At 36.8% G+C, this 24,151-nt stretch overlaps 1 protein-coding gene across 6 annotated transcripts in view; it reads right to left on the reverse strand.

Annotated features, from left to right (window-relative positions):
• The window catches only part of ERC1 (ELKS/RAB6-interacting/CAST family member 1), a 284,902-nt gene that overhangs the window by 192,020 nt on the left and 68,731 nt on the right, over positions 1-24,151 (reverse strand). For 3 of the 6 annotated variants that reach the window (XM_086467304.1, XM_086467291.1, XM_086467298.1), the window contains exons 4-7: positions 23,007-23,162; positions 21,183-21,266; positions 18,362-18,529; positions 10,853-11,020 (exon numbers count right to left, since the gene is read on the reverse strand). In XM_086467304.1, coding sequence (XP_086323430.1) covers positions 10,853-11,020; positions 18,362-18,529; positions 21,183-21,266; positions 23,007-23,162 — 576 coding nt within the window. The remainder of the gene's footprint in view (positions 1-10,852; positions 11,021-18,361; positions 18,530-21,182; positions 21,267-23,006; positions 23,163-24,151) is intronic. The other 3 variants (XM_086467310.1, XM_086467318.1, XM_086467312.1) reach the window with 1 other exon arrangement.

The raw sequence follows: 24,151 nt of genomic DNA on the forward strand, positions 1-24,151 counted from the left end.
AAATAACAAAAGTATAAAAGCTGGTCACAAGAGATTTGTTTCAGCAACATGTGAGCCAGTTGTTAAGTACATATGGTTAATTACATAATCCATAAAAAACCCCCTCTATCACTGGTTTATCTTAAACCTTCGCGGGCTTACCCCTTGTTTTTCCTGGTATTCATCAGGTAAAAGAAGGTATCCATTATCCACCAACAATAAGATTTCAACCTGGGTTGTTCGTTAAGACAATTTGTTGATTTCAACTTGAGTGCAATACTTTCATTCACCCAAGTAATTCAAAACCGAACACTGCTAACATAAATAGGAAACCAAATTCATTTAGATTCTGCTTCTCCTCTTCAATGAAACAGTCACTTTATACATTAATCATTTATTTCATATATGTTAAAATGTTACCTATGCTGAGAACCACAACTGAAATAATCTAGCAATATATTTCACAATCTAATTATGGATAACATCAATTTAGTTGAAATTCTGGCCTAAGCATGTAGAATAACATAATGCTAATCCTCCTTTCAGCTGTGTCCTGATATTCTGAAGCAATCTCTGTGACTATGCTTTTTAAAGTTTTACTCCTAACACCTACCAAATGCAAATGGATTAAAAAATGCAACTATTTTGGGACATTTGCTCACTCCTGTTCCAAGTCCCAGAACAGACTTTGACAATAAATGTGCACAGATTTGATTTAGGAAAGTTCATTACAGAAAAAAATAATTCAGAGTATTTTCATACTGATGGTTCCCAAATGTTCAAAATAGGGAAAACCAAAACTACTTCATTGTGGAAGGCTGATAAAACAAAGGAAAAAATTTGAACCAGTAAACGTTAACTTACACCTGATATTCCGTTTTGTAAGCAGCAGAATAAAACTACCAAGTTCTGACATGTCTTTTAGAATAGCTCAAGCTTCACAAGGTTATACAACACTTAAAAAGTGTCAAGTGAAAAACTTACTTTATTATTGATTAAAGTTCTCTACCTGGATAAACCAAGTACAGTGTTTAACTTGCTATTATTGTGAAACAAACGCTCTTCATTCTACAACTCGATCTCATATACTCAGGAATACTGATGCTATTTTCTGGACTTGCTTTAGATTTTGATTCTACAAAGAGTAAGGCTATTATAACTACTGACACATCCCTGCTTAGATACACATGCAGTACAGTGCTTGTTACAGAAGAAAGGGTGACGAGAAAAGACATGAAGAGGGGAAAGGCTTAACTCATCACAGCACTCAGACACTCAAGAATGGAAATCAGAGAGCAGAAACATTGAGGCAGACCAATAGATAGGACAGGAACGTGGGATTTAATGTTGACTACAAAGGAAATCCTCACAGCAAACTAAATTCCATTTACATTATCATTTAGGATCACTGAAGCAGAAGGCTGCACAACTTGAACCAAGACTTTAAATGAGATTTCGATTCAGACATTGAATTAATCTATCCAAATCACTGATTTATTAAAATGATCCAAGAAATACTGCAAGGTAAAACTGCCCTAAACCAGAGGGGAGAGCTCTGGAAAGGAGGGATGCTTCTAACTCCAGTGTAAAACATGCCCAGTCAACTGTGATTGTCTTGTTTCATTCTCTTTGAAAGGATATGGAGTGATGAACAGGAAGGGATTAGGTAGTCATACTGTAAATACGTAACATGATGGAGAGAGAGAGAGAGTGTGTGCGTGTATTCTTCAGTATTTACCTACCACTGTTCTGACAGAATTACTTGAGAACACACTGTGATAGGTGACAAAATACAAAACTTTCAAACAAAATTCTTCCATGGCCTGTACTCGTAAAATAAAAGATTTTAAGAACCCAATATATTAAATCAGTACCATCATTTGGGTATATTCTTTCCCGTTTTATACCACAGACTCTTTAGGCAAATCAACACTCCAATTTCTACTGAAAATAAAGGCTAGAGGGCACAGAGAGTGGTCCCCTTTATCCAAAAGTTCTGTGTTTAAAACTATCTTCCACCTATCTTTGCCGGAAGGTATGTAAGCCTTTCATCATGCAGAGGAGCATCCTAATTATCAAACGCACGTTATTCTGGGATAAGGTGATCCCAGTTTCTCCTGGTGACACTACTCCATACTGACCAGTTTTCTCATCCTTTGGACAAGTGAAATCACAGGCTTGAAAGCTGTTCATATACTTGTGCCTTATGACAGTCTAATGACTGTATAAATATTGTGCAGAGACCCAGCTTACAAGGCTGTCTAGCCTTCACTCTTGAATTCAGGAAATTATTGATTTAAAGTGAAAAATTACTCCTTCCTTGTTCTAGTGAAGATCTCTAAGTTGGCAAACGCAATCACTAATGTCTCTTCCAGACACAGCTCAGACAATCCCCCCAGGGGCAGAAATCGCCTGGACGCCTGGTGACCAAAGCACTGGAAATTGTGAAGCCTTGCAACCCAGAGAGCAATGAAAAGCCATGTGAAAAAAACTGATGTAAGCAACCTCAAAAATGGCATACGCCCTTGCTTTTCCTGCCTCTTCAATCACAGGGAACTTTGTATTTGTCTAGCATGACAGTGAATATACCAACAAAGCTTATTAGCTTTATCTTGCCAGAAAAACTACACGTTTAATTTATAATGAAGCCAGGAGGCCCCACAGTTGGCCATTTTCCCAGATCCCTTCAAGAAACCAGAATTTGTCAGTCCCACTACCTATGAGTAATGTTCCATCTTGCCAATCAAGAGGTTATCTCAAGGCACAAGAAAGACACAATATTAAAATGACTGCTCCTCTTTGAGGGATACAAAAAAAAAAAAAAAGATTACTTCTGCACTTGACAGATTTGCTGAATTGTAGTTTCAGTTTTCTGGAACACTGGAGCACAGATAATACCAGAAACTCCAGTGGAGTTTTCTTGTAACTTCGCTATTGCTATCAATCTTATGTGACACTATTACAGCAATGTGTATCAGTTTAAAACCCTACATTAGCCAGTTACAATAGCTGAACTACAGAACTTACATCGTTAACCTCACAGTCCTGTTTTCCTTCTTCGTTTGAACCTACTTATCTAAAAGGAGGAGTGGATATTCATTACTTCAGAAAAAGAAAATAAAATTTAAGTACTTTAGTTACTAAATGCAACAGACAAGACTCTCTAATAACATCAATAGAAACTGAGAGAACGTTCCTTACTTTATTAGATGTCGAAATAAGAAATTGGCTTGATATCTTTCACACAAATCAGAACAACATTCAATTTTTTAAAAGAATATTACCGTACATTTGGGAATATAGGTACATAGGCTACATATGATCCAGATGTTATGTTTATTGTGGTGTCACAAAACGCTCCAAGCAAAAGAGAGGGTTATATAAAAATAAAGCAGCATACTCTCCATTTACAAATTCTAATTTATAATATAGGCAGGCATAAAAATTTATTTTGAATCCAGTAGGTTCCTCTAACATAACTGCTGCATTGGTAGCCATAACTGTGCACTAAAAATTACTGTAATAGCATAAAATTAATTTTGTGTAAAATTAATTTTTCAAATTTAACTTATGCCTCCTCCACTAGTTTAGACGTCCCACATAATTTACTAAACTCTTCAAGTGCATGTTAGGTACCTATGAGTAAATTCATGCACAGATTTCACTGCTCTGAAGTTTAATAAAAGTGATTCTTATTCAATCCTATTCAAAAGCTGTCTGCACATGGTCCTAGGCAGCCGGATCTGGGCAGCCCTGCTTGAGCAGGGGGGTTGGACAAGATGACCTCCAGAGGTCTCCTCCAACCTCAACCACTCCATGACTCTGTGAAGACAATTTGCTATGAAACTATAAATGAACTGAACAAAGACCCTTAGGAATAGAGTCTCATGCTTCCTCTATCGATGTTCAATGCAAAAACATCTTACATTCTTCAGCAGTAGAAGTCTGTGCTTAGGACAACTGTACTGTCACTGACTTCTGGTTTAGTGACATAAAGCAAGTCAAACTCCACTATAGTGCCAAGACTGCCCAGGAGGTAACTTGTTGTTTCCAAAAACTAAGTATGAAGCATCCAATAGACAAAGAGAATTTCAGCAATTAATATACGTGATCGTGTACTGTTTATTACAACCTACACAAGACACCTGTTACTATAGGCTATGAATTTTCTGGTGAGGGCCATAACAGCACCTAACTTAGAGCTGTGAAATGTGTGTTCCTTTGGAAACCAAAAGCCCTTACAATGAGGATGCTGACACGCTCCTCAAGCTACAAGGCATCTGCCATGACTGATTTGGATTAGGCAAGAAGATCAGAAGTATATTCCTTGGGTCACTCCCTGAGGAACACACTGTCACCTCTACCAGCACCTGTAAACTATGGACTATCTCCCGTTGAAAATACTGTCTGAAGCTAAGCTTGTGGACCTTTTAGGACCTGTATTCCAAATCAGAAAAATGGATGTTATTATATGGCTCAGAAAGAATCAAAAAAGATAAAATCTCATGACCTAAAGACTCTCCTGAGACAGAAGGGATCTTGCTGACACCAAACCTGGAGTTGCTGTAATAAACTCTAAGATCCGTATAGTAATCAGTCACCTTTAAAACTAAAGTAGCAAAGAGCTGAAAAGTGGTATGAAGAAACCAAGGTGCTCCCCTGCCCTAATAATGTCTTACTAGCCGTACACTTATAGAAGAAAAAAAAAGACACCATCTGGCCTGGGCTGCAATTGTTCTAAAAAGTCTCCATGGATTCTCAAAGAAGTGGAAAGTCAAAACAGAAGGGTAAGGATCCTATTTTCAGAGGGGTCACGGCTCACTGTAAAACGAAAATAAATTCTGTGTTGTGTCCTCATTTCCCATGTGGAAATTAAACAACTAATCTCCTTCCTGAATGGTAGAAACTAAAAAATTTCATAGGATAATTATGCTGAATTTGAACTCACATACTGAAGCCTCTCCAGTCTTCTTTGGCACTTACATTGCTACCACAAGATTTTATCTAGTGGTATTTTGATAGAGATGAAGGATTAAAAGCTTGCCTAATTTTTCCTATTATTACTCTAACTGAAGATAACACCTCTATCTAAAAAACGCATCCCACATGGTAAAGCCATTCTGAGAGGATATTCCTGAAAAGAGAAGAGACTCTAGCATCTTGGAGACACAGGGTAACAAATTAGACAGAACAGCTTCTGGAAATTTCTAAAAGCCACAGATGTCAACTTTGTTGTTACCTTCAGAGGCAGTCAGCAAGCCTATAACAGAAAGGCTTGAATGGAAGAAAAAGCAGCAGCAGAAGAGGTCTGATATCCCTTCAGGGACATGGAGGGACAAGTCTCCCATGACCCTCGAGGACACATCTTCGAGGTCATGTCTGTCAGTTTTAATAAAGAAGCTGGCACAAGCCTGTGGGGATGTTAGGTCTTTTTTGTGGTGTTTGAAATCTCTGAACTGGGTTTGGAACCAGTTCAATGGCAAGCCTTGAGACCTGGAGTAAAAGCAGCAGAAGTATCACTTTTTCTGACAGAGAGAGATATTTACAGAAATACTCTTGTATTTGCACTGCTTGTTAAGCCACAGAGTTCCTGAAGAAAAGTAGCTATTTCATCAGTCCTAGCTGAGCAGAAAGCCCAGCATACCTTCCTCCTACCTCCCTAGAGAATCTGGGCTGATGAGCAGACTAGTATGATCCTGGAGCAACTGCATGGTGCTCCTCCTTAAATGTTCATGATTTGAGCGTGTAAAAAGCAGAGAATAAGCTTGCCCACAAGTATATTACAGAGGCAAAAAATTATCCAGTCTTAAATGAGAGGGCGTATGCTCACCCAGTCTGTAAAGGTACATGTGGACCATCTTTGTTGGAACAGTCTTACTTTGTTCTTTTCTGTGTAGTTTGCACAACCAGAGACTCAGACACACGCTGCAGGTTTGAACGTGCCATCACCCGCAGTGTTAATACCATAGGATTTTTAAGCACTAAATGCCATTGTAGAGAGTCTCAAAAGGATATCTAAAAGTCTGTCCTGCATTTTATTAATTCTTAGAAAACCATATATGCATTCATCTAGTAGGAAAGTTCAAGGTCACACCAGGGAAGATGAAACTACCATAAACTGAGTTAAATGTTTGAAAATGCAGTTCCTTCTCTGTGCTCTCTCATCTCTTCAGGGTTGGAGCAGAAGATCTGCCTGAGGAGGTAAATCTGCTTCACAGGTGAGGGAATGGAAAGAAAATAATCTTTAAAGTATAAACACTGAACTTTAAAAGTTATGAATACTAAACCAAAACTGCTGTTGTAGTAACTATGATCACTACTTATTTTAAACAACTGAATTATAAATTCCATTTGCAGTCCCTCTCTCCTGCCACACAGTATTTCTTAACACTAAGCATGAGATATTTATTTTGCCTTCTAAGCTTTTTGAAAAGCAGAGGACATTTATTTCCTCTGCAGAAAGACAATGCTTCTTATCCGAAAGAGCAGCAAATTGCATTTGGAGTCTTCCAAATACTAGCTAAGTCAGCACAGCCACAAAGAAAAAAAAAACCCACCAAAAAAAAACCCACCAAAAAAACCAAGCACCCAACAAACCGTGTTCTTCCTTTACTTTATCACAGGTCAATTACCTCGTAGTACATGGGGAGCTACCAAAAAAACCTGCTATGTTCAGACACTAAAACTTGCATTTTATTTGCCTGCAGCTGCACTGCGCAATGAAGGGAGTGTTAACTCCCCTCCCCAAGACAAAACATGACCTCCCTCCAAAGCAAGAGGTGACTGATTCACTGCTTTTGTTTTGTTCTTTCAGGGTAGCTGTTAGTTATCTTTTGTCCCAAGTGCTATTTCTCTAAAACGCCTTGATTGCAAAGTATTGATTTTCTTTTTTTTTCCTATTCCTTTTCACCCTGGTCTACCAGCACAGATAAGACAGATGTGGCAAAGAGAATAATGAAGCACAGTTTAATGTTTTTCAGGTTCAGATTTCAAATTTGCTCAGCATGGTCCCTACTTTATTTTCTGACATTAAATGTTCAGACATAAAGCTAAAAATAATTTCTGTAGTCTCCAAATTTCTAGCATTTGCTCTATTTCTATTGTCACAGATAAAGGTACTAGCATCATTGTAGGAGCTTAGAACTGGAAAGATCCCAGAATTTAAAATGTGAAGCATGTGGTTTCCTCAGCAACCTGGAAAATGTATTTTGGTGCCTACTGGGTATCAGTAGCGATGCCAATTGTCATGTTAATTTTTCAGATCTTTGTGGCTCATAATCTTCTGTGTCTTTTATTTGATCTCTAATCAGACAGTAAACTTCCATTACTTTCTTCACCTGGATTTTAGAACGACCAGAAGTATACTTTCTAGTTCACCACCTTTAATCAATACAATGATGATACTAATAGTTCATAAAGCAAATTATGCAGCGGGCTGCGTCAATGAATCCAAACAGGGCCCAATAGTAAAGGGTGCACTTTAAATATTTTTTTTTTTCAACAACAGAAATTGCAGAAATGTAGTATATCACAGTTTTGGGCACCACATCAAACAATGTCTTGTCAGTGTCATCAGAATAGGTGATTACACATCCAGAACAGCCACAAAAATTAAAAAAAACTATGAACAGAAGTCCAAATGCCCAGCATAGCCATATATCATTTGGCTATGGCTACATTACTAGTAGAGATGATCGCTCTAAATTTCAAAAGAAAGTAAAAAAACTTCTCCTAAATGGGTAAGTTATGCAAGTTAATGATTCTTTAATAAATTCTTTTCAACATCTTTATGGTTTCAGCTTTTGTTACAAATTTTCTTTTTACCTAGCATTAAAAAAATATTAAGTGTTCAAAACCTAGTTCATTAGAGTACCCACTTCAAAAATATCCTCAAATCTGAGTATATGCTGAGGGAAGAGTACTTGGTAAAAACTGATTGAATAGTATCTACAATCCAATTCTTAATTTAGTTAAATTCCTTCAACATGCTAACACCTGTATGCCATACCTCCTCATACCTGCAAGCAGCAGTAACATGCTGCTGCTGCTGCTTCAAAATATCCATAGAAAAGTAGTTCTTAACAGTACACAAGAGGAAAAGCTTTTTTTCTTACTACACGTCTTTCATAGTCTTTCACTGGATCCAATTAAAATGGCTAAGTATCATTCAAATCATGTTGATAAACTTAAAACAAGTGTTCAATATCAGATGACTAAGCCAGTAAAAAAAAATAAAAATACTATCTATGACCTCTGAAGGTACTTGAACCTGTACCATCGAGAGCTTTGATTAGAATATACAGATTACAACCTGATCTGTCTGAACACACCAGTTTGTAATCAGAGGGAGGAATAAAAAGACTATTGTGCATGGAGGCAAAATTTTAAAGGCTGCACATTTTTTTAAAATGACAATAAAATTCTGAATTGTCCTGGAAGGTCTGAAAGACAGCACTTGGATAAAGCAGAAAACAGGCTGCACACTTTAATAAGAAGGTGCACTCTAGAAAAGCAAAAAAGAAAATCACAGTTTATGAGCTTTAAGAGAAATACATTTACATGAGAAGAGCTACAAGCTTCTAAAGTTCCAAGCAGAGGGCAGAAATACCTATCTGTACAGTTAAAGGATAGGCGTATGTACCAGATAAAAATGAGACTTCATAATTTTCTCTAGCACCTGAAACAGATTTTAAGCAAGTTCTCATGACTTCCACAGTATATACAGAAAAACTGACCTGTCATTCCTTAGGTATTTTCTCAAGCTCAGCTTTTCTGCGGAAAAATGCTAAAGAGAACAAGAAAATGCAAAGCCAAATCTACAGAAAATCCCAAACTTAGTCTTGGATTCCAGGTCTGGAGAACTAACTAAAAAATTCAGTTAAAGACATCAATCCTAAAACTCTAAAGGACTGATTTTGTGTTCATTTACTATAGGCTATACAAAAAATAAAAAGAAATTCCATATTGCACCACAAGCCTCAGGTAAAAATATTGTCAGCTCTATTGTCCATAAAAGTATTCTAGGTTTGCTAGTCATAGGAACTGAAAAAATAATCTTTGGATTTAAAAATCTCACAATTTAACTGTTCATGTTACAGGAAATTGTTCCAACAACTCCAAGGCTGAAGCAAATTCAAATCTCTGCATGTGATTCTAGTTAGCAGCAGGAAATAGATACTTTTCTACAGGTACCTTGCACTTTTTTTTGTTTAAGAAGCTCAGAGACAGGTTTACAAAACAACTCAAATTGCAGTTTATGATGGTAGTGTTACCCTCTGTTGAGCTACCTAGGACAACAAGACCTCAAAGCCATCTAAAAGCCTGGGCTCTTACTTTCCAATCTGAATAGACCAGGTACTTTTACTTGAAAGCAGCAGCAAACGAACCTCAAAAAATAGGCTAGCCACATGAAGGTGAAACTGTCTTAACATGGTTTACAGTAGTTTCAAGAAAAGAAGTATAAAAAAAAATCAGTAAAAAAGAACCTTTAGGACTGTCTATAAATGAACCAATAGAAGATCATTCTAAAGAGTTGAGCAAATAAGAAAATATGTGAAAAAGTGTAAGAGTAAATGGAAGTAAGACAACCTCACTAACATTCAACATTTTCCCAAATGTCAGATTCCCCACTTCTTGGTTAAACATTCCGCTTGGATCTCAATCAATGTTTGGAGCATGCACGACCAATTTTGAAAACAAAAAGAAAGCACAGAACAAAAATTAGAAATCTGTAAGTGTTTCCAAAAAGATGAATAGTCAAAAAATGAGACCATGAAGACTGGGAATTAGGGCTCTGCTCTAGAACTATTAATGACTGACTTATGGCTAAACTCCATGCCTGAAATTCCATTCCTGAACAATGTTTGCTGTAACAGAACTGAACATGACTTAAAGCCTAATGATTCATAACTATATACTAGAAGAAAAGGCATTGGCCAGGCATCAGAAATTAATCAATATTCTGAACTATTAAAATCACAAGAATCGCTTAAAAGTCTAGGGAAAAAACCCCAAACAAATCACATTCGCATCTTAATACATCGAATACAAGCTCCAAGAGCAGCTTCTCTAAAGATACAGAGGAAAAAAAGTATTCTGTAAAGGTAAAATTTATTATGATACATGCATTTCTTTCTTTTTACCATGTGTAGCAGCAATTTGGGATATATCGTGTGCAATTTGCAAATGATCATCCATAATGACATTCATTGCCTTAGGACTCAATGCCCTTTGGGAAACCTCTCTAGTTTCTCTGACAGAGTCTATTTTTCCTTATCCAGACCTCCCCCATTTCACTGATAAGGTCTACATTTTCTTATCCAGAAAGATATGCAGGATAGTCTGAACCCTGATTATCCTATCCTAGCAGTTCCAAGAAATATTAAGTATGATAAAACAGCGTTTCTAATGAAAGTTATACGAAGCTCTTCCTGAACTTTTCTCAGTAATTTACAAAGGAATCACCCTAATTGCTTCTACTGCTACAACCCCTCATTCATTTAGTCACATACTGAAGTCGTAGTCACCCAGTGCCCTATGCTTCAAATCAGCGTGACTTTGTTAAGGTGGTGGGTGGGAAAGGATTGATTTTTCAGACGATGTTCCCTCCCACAAATACTTCAGTCATTGTTAATAGCGAAACGTAAGCAGAAGCAGCACATGCAATCACTGAAAGGTAACAACCTCTGCTTTGAATTCTTTCCTTTATTTCTCCGACACTTGAAACTGAAATTAATCATTCACCATCTCCCATTACATTAATGGATGCAATCATTATTCTCCAAAATGTAAATTCTAGTTCAGACTTTTTGACAGACTTGGAAATCAAGATGTATCAGAGATGTGTATCTGACTCAGACCTCTACAATCTTACCTTCTTCTGAAGAACATTAACTTTGCGTTCCTTCACCTCTAACATGTCCTTGAGGTCATGAATCTCTCCTGCTTGAGTCCCCTTCTCCTCTGCCATCTCCTGAATCTGCTTTGTCTTCTTATTTAGCATAGTCTCCTTCTCTTCCAGACGTAATCGTAACGCATCCACCTAGATTCAGACATGCAGAAACAGGGTTTGTTTAGGACTGAAGGAGAGAAATTTCAGAAAAGCTGAACTACATTTCCACAAGGGAGTGAGTGCTGTCAAATTACAAATAGATTCAGAAAACTATCATCCCTTATTTTCAGACTTAAACATACATAAACTTGTGATAAAACAGTTATCACAAGTGGTAGGAGACTAAAAGTAAAAATAATCCAATGTTTTATTCCCAAATTATATGAGACTTATGGTCCTTCTTGGAAAATCTCAAATCATCCTTCTGATATAACTCAGTCTTGTAAGACAAAACTCTGGAATTTCTTTCCTCAAAGTAGAAGCCAACACAATGTGTTCTTGAGTTCTCTCATATGTAGGAAAACCGACCCCTTTATTTGAAACATTACTAATGTTCAAAGATTTAAAATTGACTAACATACCTAACCATCATTTTATATGCTAGGTTTTAATCAGAGTATTAGTTGAGTCAGGAGGTAATGAAAGCAAAGGTCTTTGTGGCCATTGCAGATCAAAACATGGAAAGAGGGTTACCTTAGGATGGCTAAGAATATTCTGGCTTAAATAGCAACATAGTAGTTGAAATGTAACATGTGTTTTCAGTAGGATGCAGTAACATGCGTAATCAGTAGGATTAAAGATAAAATGGAACAAATGACACAATACAGGATACTGTTCGTGCAATTTCGACACATAAACATACTTAGAGCTCCCATGGCCTCAATAAATCTATGGTATCCCCAAACTCCAAAACTGCATGTTGAGAAGATTTTACTTTTCCTTCTGCATTTCTCTTACACAAATGAAACACAGAGCTCACAAGACAAAAGAAACGGGAGAAGGAATCAGAGCTATCTGAATATAAATTTGATGAGAAGAATAAGGTCACCACAGAGCTCAGACTAATCTCAAAGACCATTGTGGAATACAAAATCCAACACCACCAACCTACTCAAGATACCAAAAGAAACCCACTGACCCCTATCCACTCAGCATTCAGACAGAGCTCAAATCTGCCAGCTTGGTTGCTAATCTTATTTGACAGTATCAGATTTGCTTCCTGTTAGCTGAATTCATTAAAGGACATCAGTCTCACAGAGTAAATAGGGTGATCAATGAATGTCTTGGTCCTTCTGCACATCACAGGCTAGCAGAGACACGAAGTGAAAAGGTGACTTGGACAACTCCAGCTAGGTAAAGGATAGGTAGCCCCTATGCTTATGGCATTTTGAGCAACGTTTAGTTTTAACGCATTATTCTAATTTCACTTTATTTCAATTTGCTAATGGAAAAGTTGCCTCTAAGGCTCTACATTTACAGTATGTTATGTCCACAGAATCCTTTGCTGTTTTGTCTGATTCCTTTTACACAGAGCAATAAGCACTTGCCAGCAGGGAAAAGAACTGCCCTGCTCTCCCCATCAGCACTGCAACCCTGCTGCCACCTCTATGTCTGGAGCCTTCTCACTTACACATACGTTATTAAAATCACATTCCTGACCTCTCACCCAGCAAGTGGGGCATGGAGTATATTCCACAGTGATATTAGAGTACCAGGTACTACCCAAATATGATTTATGGGATCGCTAGTGTTTGTAATGAAAAGTTTAGCAGGTAGATCAGGGTTTGTCTTCTTTTTAAAAACATGCAGTTTTATAGATTGATTAGGTATGTTCTTCTCTGGATATCTCTAACATTAAAGCTAAGAGTCACTTTTATTAATTCTTGAAGAGAAACTGAAAATCTCTCTCACAAGAAAATCCACATACTCTCAACAGTGGTGTTGCAAAATATTTGAGACAGTCCAGATGCCTACAGCACAGTATTACGTGAAAAGAGAACATCTGCAAACATAGATTTATCCACAGAATGCTTTCCATTTTCTGATTGATTATTCTCTTTGAACTCTATATTAGCTTACGGTTTGGGGTAAATTGCATTCCTGGTTTTATTTGTGTGAGGTCCCTGCCTAGGAAACCGCAGAAAACACTTTCAAAGGTATTTTCAAAGGCTGGCAGGACACACAATCTTCACCTTAGCACTATTCCTGGCAGAACACTGCACTTGTTTATTCATGTCAGCTCACTTTATGTATGGCATCCTCCCACAGTGACAAGAATTGAGGTCTGTGGAAGTCAGGTGATGCCAACTTCAACAAAGTCAGCTTAAGATTTTCTCTGCACATGGAAACGACTAGGCAAACAGCTACTGAGGTGCTGACGTCCCTTCTCCTGACTTCTGCGTCTTGGATGGTGTTATCTTAACCCTGGGTTAACCTAACTGCTTTCACAGTAATAGACTGCCATGTCTTTAATTATGCATGGCAAGTAAAATCTTACAGTACAGCTCTGGCAACTGCTAGTCCTTTGTATAACAATGGGCTTGCTAACTTGACCTGCATGTACCATCCAATTTCCCATGAAGCTTTAGCAAAAGAAGCACATTTGTTGCCACCTTCAACACAATAGCCTTACTAGCTACAGGTGCAACAGGTACCTATCTTCGCTGGGTACCATACATAAGACTTAAATTTCTTCACTGTAAGAACAATATATGAAAAACTGTGTTGGGAACCATTGACTTGTCCTCACAGAATTTTCCACCAGCAGTAAGTAATACTCTGTGACTCTGTTCCTGATATGTATAGCCATACACTAAGCATGTAGATTTCAAAATTTCTAAGAAAAACTAGTAAATTAGTAGCTTCAGTGAATACCAGAATAAACACAATAAATGACATAAATATTTCATTTAAATTTATTCTGAAGCCTTTTACAAAATCTTGGACTCTGTAATCAGCTTTCAGAATATTCCCAATTTATAGCTTAGGGAAACCACTAAAATGTTCAGAAGTCTACAGTGAGTTTCAGAACTGACTCAGGAACTTGAGTCAATAGGACTTAGGTTGCACACGTGTTTTTTTCCCATTTTTATTATCTTCTCCACTGTACACTAGCAAGTGTAGGGTAGTATGACACTGGTGTCTCCCAGTCAGGTTTAGGAAGATGTCAGTGATGCTTAGAAAAACAGTGCTCTACTCTTTTCCTGAGACTGAGTGATTCTTCCCATCTACCCGACACTTGTTCAAACCATGGCTGAACTATTGATTTAGATCAGTAAACCAAGCCGTACATTCACTTATATCAGAAGGTACAATCTCCCCTACATTATATCCAAGCCCCAATTTCTTTGAAATGGAAAAATTAAAAATTTTTATTCTCTGTTGGTATGATTACATTAACAGCAGCAAAAGGAACATCCTGAAATACGTGTTTAGAGCTTGCTACGGTTTCTAACAAGAGCCAGCTGCTTTTTAAAGTAGATGATGAAGTAATTCTATCTATGTCAGCACTCAGAATACAAAGATAATTGAGAAATTCACAGAGGAAGACATAATCTTATATTTGGTACGTGAGGTGAAAGATGGCTTTTATTCTACTGTGGATACTCCTATGTGAAGGCTCTAAGTACCTGAAATGAGCACATTTTTTAAAAGATCATGTTTTATGACATTCTAATACTATCTTGCAAACATATCACATGAACTCAAAAAAGAGGTAAGATGTTTTCCTGATCGTATAGTCTGTAATTAAGACTTAAAAGCTATGTTTACTGACTGATTTTGAATGCAGTGGTAGTTCACAACACTTAATTCTCTATTTTTGACATTGATCTTTATTATTAATTACGTTAGAGGTGACTCTTCACCTTTTTATACAAACTGCAGCAATCTCCAGTACACTCTGTAGAAGAATTGAGAGTGAATTCTTTATGAACATACAGCTCCCAGTCATCTGGACAACTTTGTCAGATTACGTGACTATGCCATGGAGCAGAGATGCACACACCTGGCTTTGTGCAGAGCATTTTTGGTTCTCGCTAGGGTTATAGACTCAATGCAGGACAGATATACTGTTTCCAGGGTCTGCTCAGGTCAGAAATCAGTTCAACTGTTCCTCCACAATCTCTAGCACAAGGTATCAAATACCTAAAGATGGTGACCTCAGTTCTGTGAGCTGAGCTCCAGGTTTGCAGGTGCCTGTCACCACAGGTCTTCATGTAGCTGGTGTTAACAAGGCTTGTTAAAGACATCCACCTCCCATTTGCACATTGCTCACTATAGGTGATCCACTCCCTAACGGTCTCTGATTTGGGAGAGTCTCCTATAGTTTCAAAACACCAGTACAAGCCTCAATAAAGAGAGGCCCTTAGAGAATTTTATGTTCTACTGCGACATTCAGAGCAAATAAAATACTTCCAGAGGACTGGATTCATTTTTCTACTGAATATTAATCTGAATTTACCATATGGAACAGACCAATTGCAGAACCATGCCAGCTTGGGCAGTATACAAAAATAAAGGGGAATGTTCTCACTGATGAATTTAACCTCCCACCAAAGCCACATACCTTCTGGCACTGACCTAAGCTAAAGGGCTCATTGGGCAAAACACAAACTTTATATGGATGAAGCCTTAACTCCAAAATAAATATTGATTTAATTTTTTTGTTTTGTTTACAAAGAGATCATACATTTTTAGAACTATTTTTAAAGGTTCCTTCACAAATTGAAAAGTTAACCACAATATCCTCTCCACCCAATAACCCTCAAGATAAACACCCCACAACCAGCTCAGAGTTCTTCATACCTCTAGTGTGGCAGATGACAAATCCATTTTTGAGATATTATACCAACAGTTTTGTTTGAGATATTATACCTTCAGTTTTCTTTAACAGAGGACTAAAAGGCAGAGACTTATGAAGGTATTCTCCTTTCTCTCAAAATGGTTATTTAAATATGGCTTTAAAATACGAATCCCCTATGAAGATGTCTGCCAACATATGACAGAAAATGCATCTCTCATTCTCCTCACAACTCTCTCTAGGTGTCTTGAGAGAAGCTAGTTACGTTTTAACATTGACCAGTGCTGTCAACAAGTGAGGCCAGGCAGGATCTTGCATTCGTACCCTATTCACAGTGAAAATTCTTGTATAGAAAGATACTTTTTCCTCAAAAAAACTCAAACCAAATACATCACAGGATGCAATGGCAAACATCTCAACGCTGTATTTTATCAACGTGTTTCAATCTTACACTTGAAAGGGTCACCTGGGAAGACAGAAGAAAGGTAACTGTGTTTGATGATTTAATTGAGCTTTCTGTCATGAACATCAGCAAGGAGGAAAATGATGTGATTATCTTTCAAAAAGTATAAATATCTTCTTGGAATTACACAAAAATTCTCAGGAACATAAATGGATCACTCTAAATATCTGCTCTGATACAATGGAATAGCCTGATATTCAACACCACACACAAAGTGTTAAATCCATACCAATTGCTACATCTTACTGTGGAGAGCATGCTAGACTGTATTTAATCCATTAAATCTATCATAAAAACATTACTCTAAAACAGTGCTATTAATGTTTTAGCTCCACAGCAACTCCTTACCAAAAGACACACAGAAAATCATCTTTCTCTGTTACCGTAGTTGATACGTTTCACTTACGATCCCTGGAAGCAAACTATATGAATAACCTAAAAGCAGTTAAGCAGAAAATCTCTCCCTCTTCCACCCCACCTGCTGCCTTTCAGGCACTCTTTATCAGTAAAAAAGAGTTTGCATGTTTCGGAGGAAGAATTCAATTTGGTTTTGTATTGTGGTGCTATATGAGAATCTCATTTGGAAGAACCCAGTGGAGAACAAATATTCTCAATGATTATTTAGTAATATTACAAGTTAGAGAGTAGAACAATTTTCTATATTAAAAAACTACTTTTGCCTTCAGATAGTTATTTAGCTGAATAACTATCAAGAGTATATCAATGGTATATAACTAAGCCTTTTTGGTTTTAAATATTTTGTTTAAATTCTGTACATTCTATTTGAATAAATCTGTTTATCTAGCCTAACAGCTGAAATGATGACCATCTTCTGAAGCCTTTTAACTTGTTAATAAAATACGTTCTTTCAAGAACTTCATCTCTCATGGGCAGAAAAGAACTGCTTAAAATTAAGACAAAAAATGTGTTTCTAGCTCTGTAGGTTTGTCACAATACTGCACAGTGATTTAATGTATCTATGTTCTTTTCAATCACTGTAATGGATCAAAACCTGCAATTTACATATTAAAATGTTTATTTACCTAATATCTACTTCCAATTATATTTTGAAATGTAAATATTTTTTAAAATAAACACATATGAATCTAGAGTACACTCCTGACTAGCAAAAAAGAATGAACGAATTTAACAAGAAGTTTATCACTGCAAACTAGCACAATTTCACAGTTATAGTGACTGCTGTAATTTCAATTTCTGCTCAAATCTGAGAATAATCAGAAAAGTCATCTTAGCACATCAAAAGATACTTATTACATAACTTGATTTCTGCATGTGGACAAGGCCATGCGCATCCATAGATTCACGGAACATTGCTAAAGGAAAGCTACATGAGGGTAAAAAGTTCAAATAAATTCTCTTACACTCTTGTAATATGGAATCTTTCTACCAGTGTTACCCACAAATTTTCTGCATGCCTATTTCACAGCTTGTTTGGCTTTTTACTTTTTAGCTGTAACAACAGCTGTAACAAATATTTTTTGATGCATGACCGCCATCTTTTGGACTTCTACTAACACTACAATTTTCGAAGCCCGAGGACTGAAACACTGTCTTCACACATTTCGTGCTTGTTCTCCAAGAATATCCAGAAGCAATAAATTTATGCTACACTTATTACCCATTTGATGTTCAGATATACACTCGTGTCTTACATAATATGAGAACTTATCAAGCTTTTTTTTATCAAAACAGTTTTGAAAATATTTTTCCTTTATCTTGGAATATGCATCATAAAGCATGAAAGCCCATATTTCAGGTGTAAGCACAGGCTTAGAAGAGTTCCCATATATGCTGACAGTAGTGGTAGTGAAGCCTCACCGAGTTATATACTACTGGAATGCTCTTCCTTTCTCTGCTCTCTTTTACCTACAACGTCATTGAAAACAAATTCTCCCAGCTCAGGAATTGCAACTTCCAATTTAGCTGTGCCTGGGAAAAATAGTATTAGTGACTGTATGTTAGTGGAGCGTGTTGAACAAGTGTGTATTCGCCCACAGGAATAGGTGTGCACTTATCTACACATATTTGGCTTTACGATCGATCCCCTGGCCTAGAGAACCAAACATATACTCAAAGATACAAGGTGCTCAGAACAAGCAGTATTGAATGGCTATGGGATTGTATAACCTAAGCAAGAAGAAATGAAATAACGCTTTTTATCTTTTTCTCTATGAAAAATCAGTAAGTACAGAATTGTCCATTTCACCTCGGTCTGCAGGATGGCAGCTCTTTGCTCTTTAGCTGTAAGAGACTCTTTCAGAACTTCAATATGCTGCTTGCTGTCAGAGAACTGATTTGTGAGGGTCTCCAGCTTTGTCTGCAAGGCCAGCAATTCAGTGTCTTTGCGTGACAGCTCCTGTTTCACCTGACCGATCTGAAAAAGAAAGAAAAGGTGTGCAAAGGAAAAAATAATTTATACCTTTCCTTACAAAAACAAGTATAAATTCATGTAACTACCAAGAAACAGTATGATACTCTAAACTTATCCCATGAAATTGTGAAGCCTCCAGTTATCTTGAATGGAAGGCCAGGAAAAATTTGTGTCATGAGCAAAAGATACAAGGGAAAAAAAGGGGAAGCAATAGCATCAATTTGTCAAGAGGTTCTTTTTAAGAGAGTCAGTCTGTTCTTAGTCATCTCTCAAATGACTGACCAAAACCAGTTACTTAGCAGGGATAAGTTCTTAATGAAGATGAAGACAGAACTGTAATAAGAAAGTTCCCTTACCCTGTAACATCATAAAAGATGAGACATCTACAGGTCTCTTTCAGAAGCATGATGTTTGCTTTGAAATGTCAAACCAGCGAGTTTCCGTCCATCTCTCCATCTAACAATCCATCCTTGTGCTTACAGAGTATGTAAAGATACCTTTACTTTTCCCACTATTTACAAAACCAGCATGTCAATCTTCTAAGAAATACCTTTTAATTTATGGAAGCTTCTTAAAGGAGATGCAAATATACATCAAACCAACATGAAAACTCCTTATGGAATTGCACTTCATTGAAAGCAATTTCCTAGACTTAATTTAGTGAATTAAATCAGCACGGAAATGCCAATTTATTTTAACAAATGTAGATTGGATTATCATTTAACAAGACAAACAGTAAGAATTGTTAGAAGTAAAGCACTGAAGTGAGAGGAAATCTCATTCTAACTGCAATCATCACCCAGGACAATTTTGATGTAAATCTGAAGAAAAGAGAATTTTTTAGTTAAAGAGGACAGGGAAGTCTAAATGTAGAATTACATCCAAGTTTATAACCAACTTTCTGATTTGCCTCTGATACATCTCACGGAGTAAAATAGCAATATTTTGCTTTTACATATTACATAGGAGAGGTGGACATATCTCTAAAAACTAAACAGTTTTCCCTTTTTTAACTTGAACAATTTTGTTTGTGACATTAAAAAAAAAATCCCTCCATCCCAAAAGTATGTTGTCCAGAGCTTCAAAACAGAAATTAAAGGACATGACAAGCTAAAAAAATTGTCTAGGTCATCCTCCATTTTTGGGAATGAATCAAGAACAAAATTAAATTGATTTAAGCTATAAATATTAGGTTTCTAAATTTTATTTTTAATTAGAATAAATCCATGTGCTAGTAGAAATAACTGAGAGGAAAAGCTTGGGTAAACGTGGTTTTATCTTGAGAACACTGTTTCAACAATGGGCAATTAAAGAAAGAAAACTTTTTACTGAAGAGTATTAAACTAGCATCAAAAGATATCCAAGGACTCCTGTGTTCCAACGTGAAACAGCGTACTACCTGAGGAGATAAGGAAGAAGGGGAATGGAAGAAGGAGGACATGTATCTCAAAAAACCTCACACAAACAATTTTTTTTAATTGGAATTATGGGAAGGAGTATAAGAATTTAATTTCTAGAACCACTCAATAGTTTACTGTTCACTTAATTCAAACATACTAGGTTGTTTTTTTCATATTTTTACTAAAAGCAAGTATGTCTACAGAATGATTTCACCAATTATTTAAACTAAATACAAAAGTATTGATGTTAGCAGCACTATTTCTGCTGTCAGCTACTGGCCAATACAACCAGTTGCACAATATTGCTAGGCACAGCAGAATAGCTGGGTATAGATGAACTATTTACTCCCAGTTATCTTCTCTAAACAAATAAGCCTCCTTAAAAATGTCAGATGACACAAACATTTTCAACTAGTGGGTAGCCTGAATTGTAGCAAAACTTTCTAGTTTGGTCTTTCTTTGAAAAGATAAATTCTTTTTGGGGTCATCTCAGACAAGATGTTTACCCTAAATACTTGTGTTTTGGTGAAATGTTCTCATCTAAACACAACCACATTTCATTACATTAAAACTCCCAAGTAGCACCTTAAAGATCATTCTTTCTAGAAATCCCCATTTCAGAGCTGGAAGCCCACACCGCCAATGTGCTAAAGCTCTTTAGGAAGAACGCAGGGCACACCATTCCAAGTTGCAAGAGAAGTTAAGACAACATTAAGTGCTCACATCTCTCTTCTCAGTGAGACACTATGATCACCCAGCAAATACACTAATTTCAGAGCAAAGGAATAACCTAAATTCATGCTGCTAAAATTAAACAATCAGTTTTAAAAAGCGTTCAGCATCCAGCTTTTGTTATTTTTTGTGAAACAATGTTAAGAGGGTTCAGCACACGTTTTCAAATTATTTTTGTTCTACTAGGGAAAGCAAATCTCTTTGAAAGTCTGGCCCCAAAATGGGTGCTGAATACTTTTGAAAAATTGCTTCAACAGAGAAGAGTAAGTTACTGCTAAAACAGCTCATAACCATTAAAAAAAACAGTAACAAAACAAATACAGATGTTCCATTGAAGAGTGATGTTATGGACACCAAAACCGTGTGAACAAAAAGGCAGCTACAAGGCTGAGCAGGCTGTTAGTTCTACTGTTATATCAGGTTGTAGAGAAGGTAAGAGAAGAAAAGCTATCCCGAAACCCAGAGAGCTAGCAAGCCCCAGTGAATGGCCACTGCACACAAAAGATAAATCTTACTGCAGAGACCTCGGCCTGGAGACCAGCCACTCTTTTTTTCAGGTCCTCCCCTTGAGCCTCTTTGGCACTTAGCTCTTCCTTCAGTTGCTCTACCTGTCACGACATTGTTATGCTTTTAAATATTTATCATTTGTCAGCTTCTAGGTAGCCTGTTTCAATCCAAGTAACTAAAACTGACAAAGAACTGAACAGAAGGATCAACACTGGTCACTCATTTTCTCTTCCATTCTTCATTAAGTCTTCTCAAAAGTTTAATGTCTCTGTAATTTCATATATGCTGCCAGACAAGAATTCAATAGTGAAACACAGATTATGGTGAAGGTTATGTTTATATATGTCAAGTATGGGGCACTACACCCACAGTTTTGAAACTGGAATTCATGAGGAAACTAGAACAGGAAAAGGGACATTTTTTTAGTTTAAGAGAAATTAAGTTACTTGTCAAGACACAGCCACAGACGACTATACAACACAATACTGAAAACCAAATAATATGTAATTACAAAACAAGATAGGACAGCAAGATACCAGGAATGGAGCTGGCTACGAGTCATGAGTGAATAGTTATTAAAAAGGAGCAAACTTTCTGCAGGAAAAGAAATCAGCAGACACAACAGACAGAAGAGATCCAGAAACTAAGTAGCTGAACAGATCTGTAGGCCCATAGAGGGAGAAGGGAAAACTGAAGAGGGAAAAAGGAAAGAAGAAAGAAAGAAGGATGGAAGGAAGAGGTGCTACCACCATCTCTTCGTTCTTAATTTAAAGGCGGTATCTTTCAATTCCTAGAAGCAAGTCAGTGGGATAAAGGGAAAAAGTATAAAAGAACATATGTGGTTATCTCAAGGTAAATCAGTGAGCGGGCATGAGGGAAGTGAAAGAAAAACATGCTTCTTATATATTTCTACTTTAGGTTAAGTAACACTTCTCCAAGAAACCTTCTCCAGCATTCTTTTTTTGACAAATATTTTCAAGCAGGACAAATGAAGTAGGTTACAATTGTTCAGGACCTAGTCAAGTAATTTTCAACCTCTGTTCCAGGAATTTGTACACTGCTTGCAGGGGGTACATAAAAGCTACCTAAGAAAAACAGGACTTCTCACAATATACTTAAATTTACTGTACAACGTGGCCTGAACCTTCATTAGAAAAATGTTAGGGGCCACTAAAAGGCTGAGAAATATTTCTTTGGGAGAAACTAGGAATGAATTGGCTTTTGGCTACAGACAATTCAGTAGTCAGTGTCCATCTTTATACCTGAGGACCAACATGTCTCACTGCTGTATTTGTCCTGTATTCCCAACAAATTAATGTTGGCACCACCACTGTTGTAGAATCTACTCTCCTTCTGACTCCATTACTGGAGGGAGAGTGTAATGGAAAGCTGTTACGGTCACAGTTCACGCTCTTTTCAGCCTTTACAACTACTAGTTACAGTACAACAGTTGCAAAAAGAAACACTCGTTTTTCAATAGACTACATTTGAAAAGACTCTGGACAAAAAAAGCCCACTCTAAAACTGTAATGGATTAGCAATGGCCTAAGATAAACACAAAATTCCTCTGAAATAAAAGAAAGTCAGGTGTGACAGTAAAAGCAGAATTTGGGCCTTTGACCTTATTGATCCACCATTATAATATTTTCAAATTTGAATTTAAAATTCTCTTAAATATTTTTAAGTTATTTTAGTGGCTTCACAGCAGAATACAAATAAATTCTGTTTCTCAGCACTTGAATGGGTGCCCAGACCGTAACTCCTTACTGAAATATGAAAACTTCTCTCATCTGTTTGCTAAGCTCAGTTTATTTTACTACTGCAATTTGTTTTCTCAATACCTTATTTTTCATGAATTTGGAATGACTACGGTACACCTCCATTTGCTTCATTTCCTCTTCACGCTCCTCTGTGCTAAGAGCTCCATTTGACTTCAACATCTGAATCTCCTCTTCCAAATCCCGGAGGCCACGTTCCATGGAAGAAATTTTTGAATCCTGAAAATGATCAGAAGAGACAGTTAGATGATTTGTTAACGTACCACTGGAGTAAAAGAAAAAGGAAATAATTTGTTGGACATATACCTGCCCTTGAAATTTACTCCTGAAGCTCCTACAGAAATCAGTCTACGCCTCTTTACACAGCATCTGCCTGAGCGCTCAAGTACTCATTTTTCAATTTTTTATACCCTTCAAGGAAAGCAAGAGTTTAGTACTGAAAGAAAACATGGCTGGGGCAGGGTCACAGTATATGATGAATAAATAAAGGAACATGAAAAAAGGTTGCCTTGTAATGCAAAGCCAGCTTAACACAGAGAAACTTAATTCTAATTGAATGAACAGCAAAACATGACTGCAAAAAATGGAAAAAAAACCCCTGCAAAGAATGACCAAAAAATGGGTAATTTGTGAGGTCACAAATGGAGAACATAAAAAGCATGATAAGTGAGAGAAAGATGCAACAACCTAGTTTTGAGTGGACAATCTAGTTTTGAGTGGCTAAAGCAGCAGAAGACCCTTCAAGTACTCTGGCTCATATATAAAACATACAAAACATTTCCATGGTTAAAAAATATACATCTGGAAAAATAAAAAAGTCAATCTACCACTATCCTCACAGTTTTACAGGATGATCAGAGGTTTTCAGTCTACTTGGTTTACTGTTTCTTTAGAAGTCTTATGTGTTACGAACAGTAAGAACAGATTCATACAGCACACACAGCTTCAGGCATACTCATGAACATTGATATGTATTTATGAAACGTAATCTCTTAAAACAGTCTATTTTTAAATTTCATTTCCCCAAAATATTTCATCTTTCCTGAAATACAGGCAGGATTTGAAACTATCCTCCATGCTTCTGTAGACAAATCCTTCATAATTTTTTTGTCTAATAATCAAAGCACAGATGAAAAAAAGCATGAAAGATTTTCACATAAAGGTTTTCATTCATGAGATAAGATTTTTCTAAAGAACCATGTGGTGGA

The sequence above is a fragment of the Leptosomus discolor genome, chromosome 1 (genome assembly GCF_034619465.1).
Source record: "Leptosomus discolor isolate bLepDis1 chromosome 1, bLepDis1.hap2, whole genome shotgun sequence".
NCBI classification, from domain to species: domain Eukaryota; kingdom Metazoa; phylum Chordata; class Aves; order Leptosomiformes; family Leptosomidae; genus Leptosomus; species Leptosomus discolor.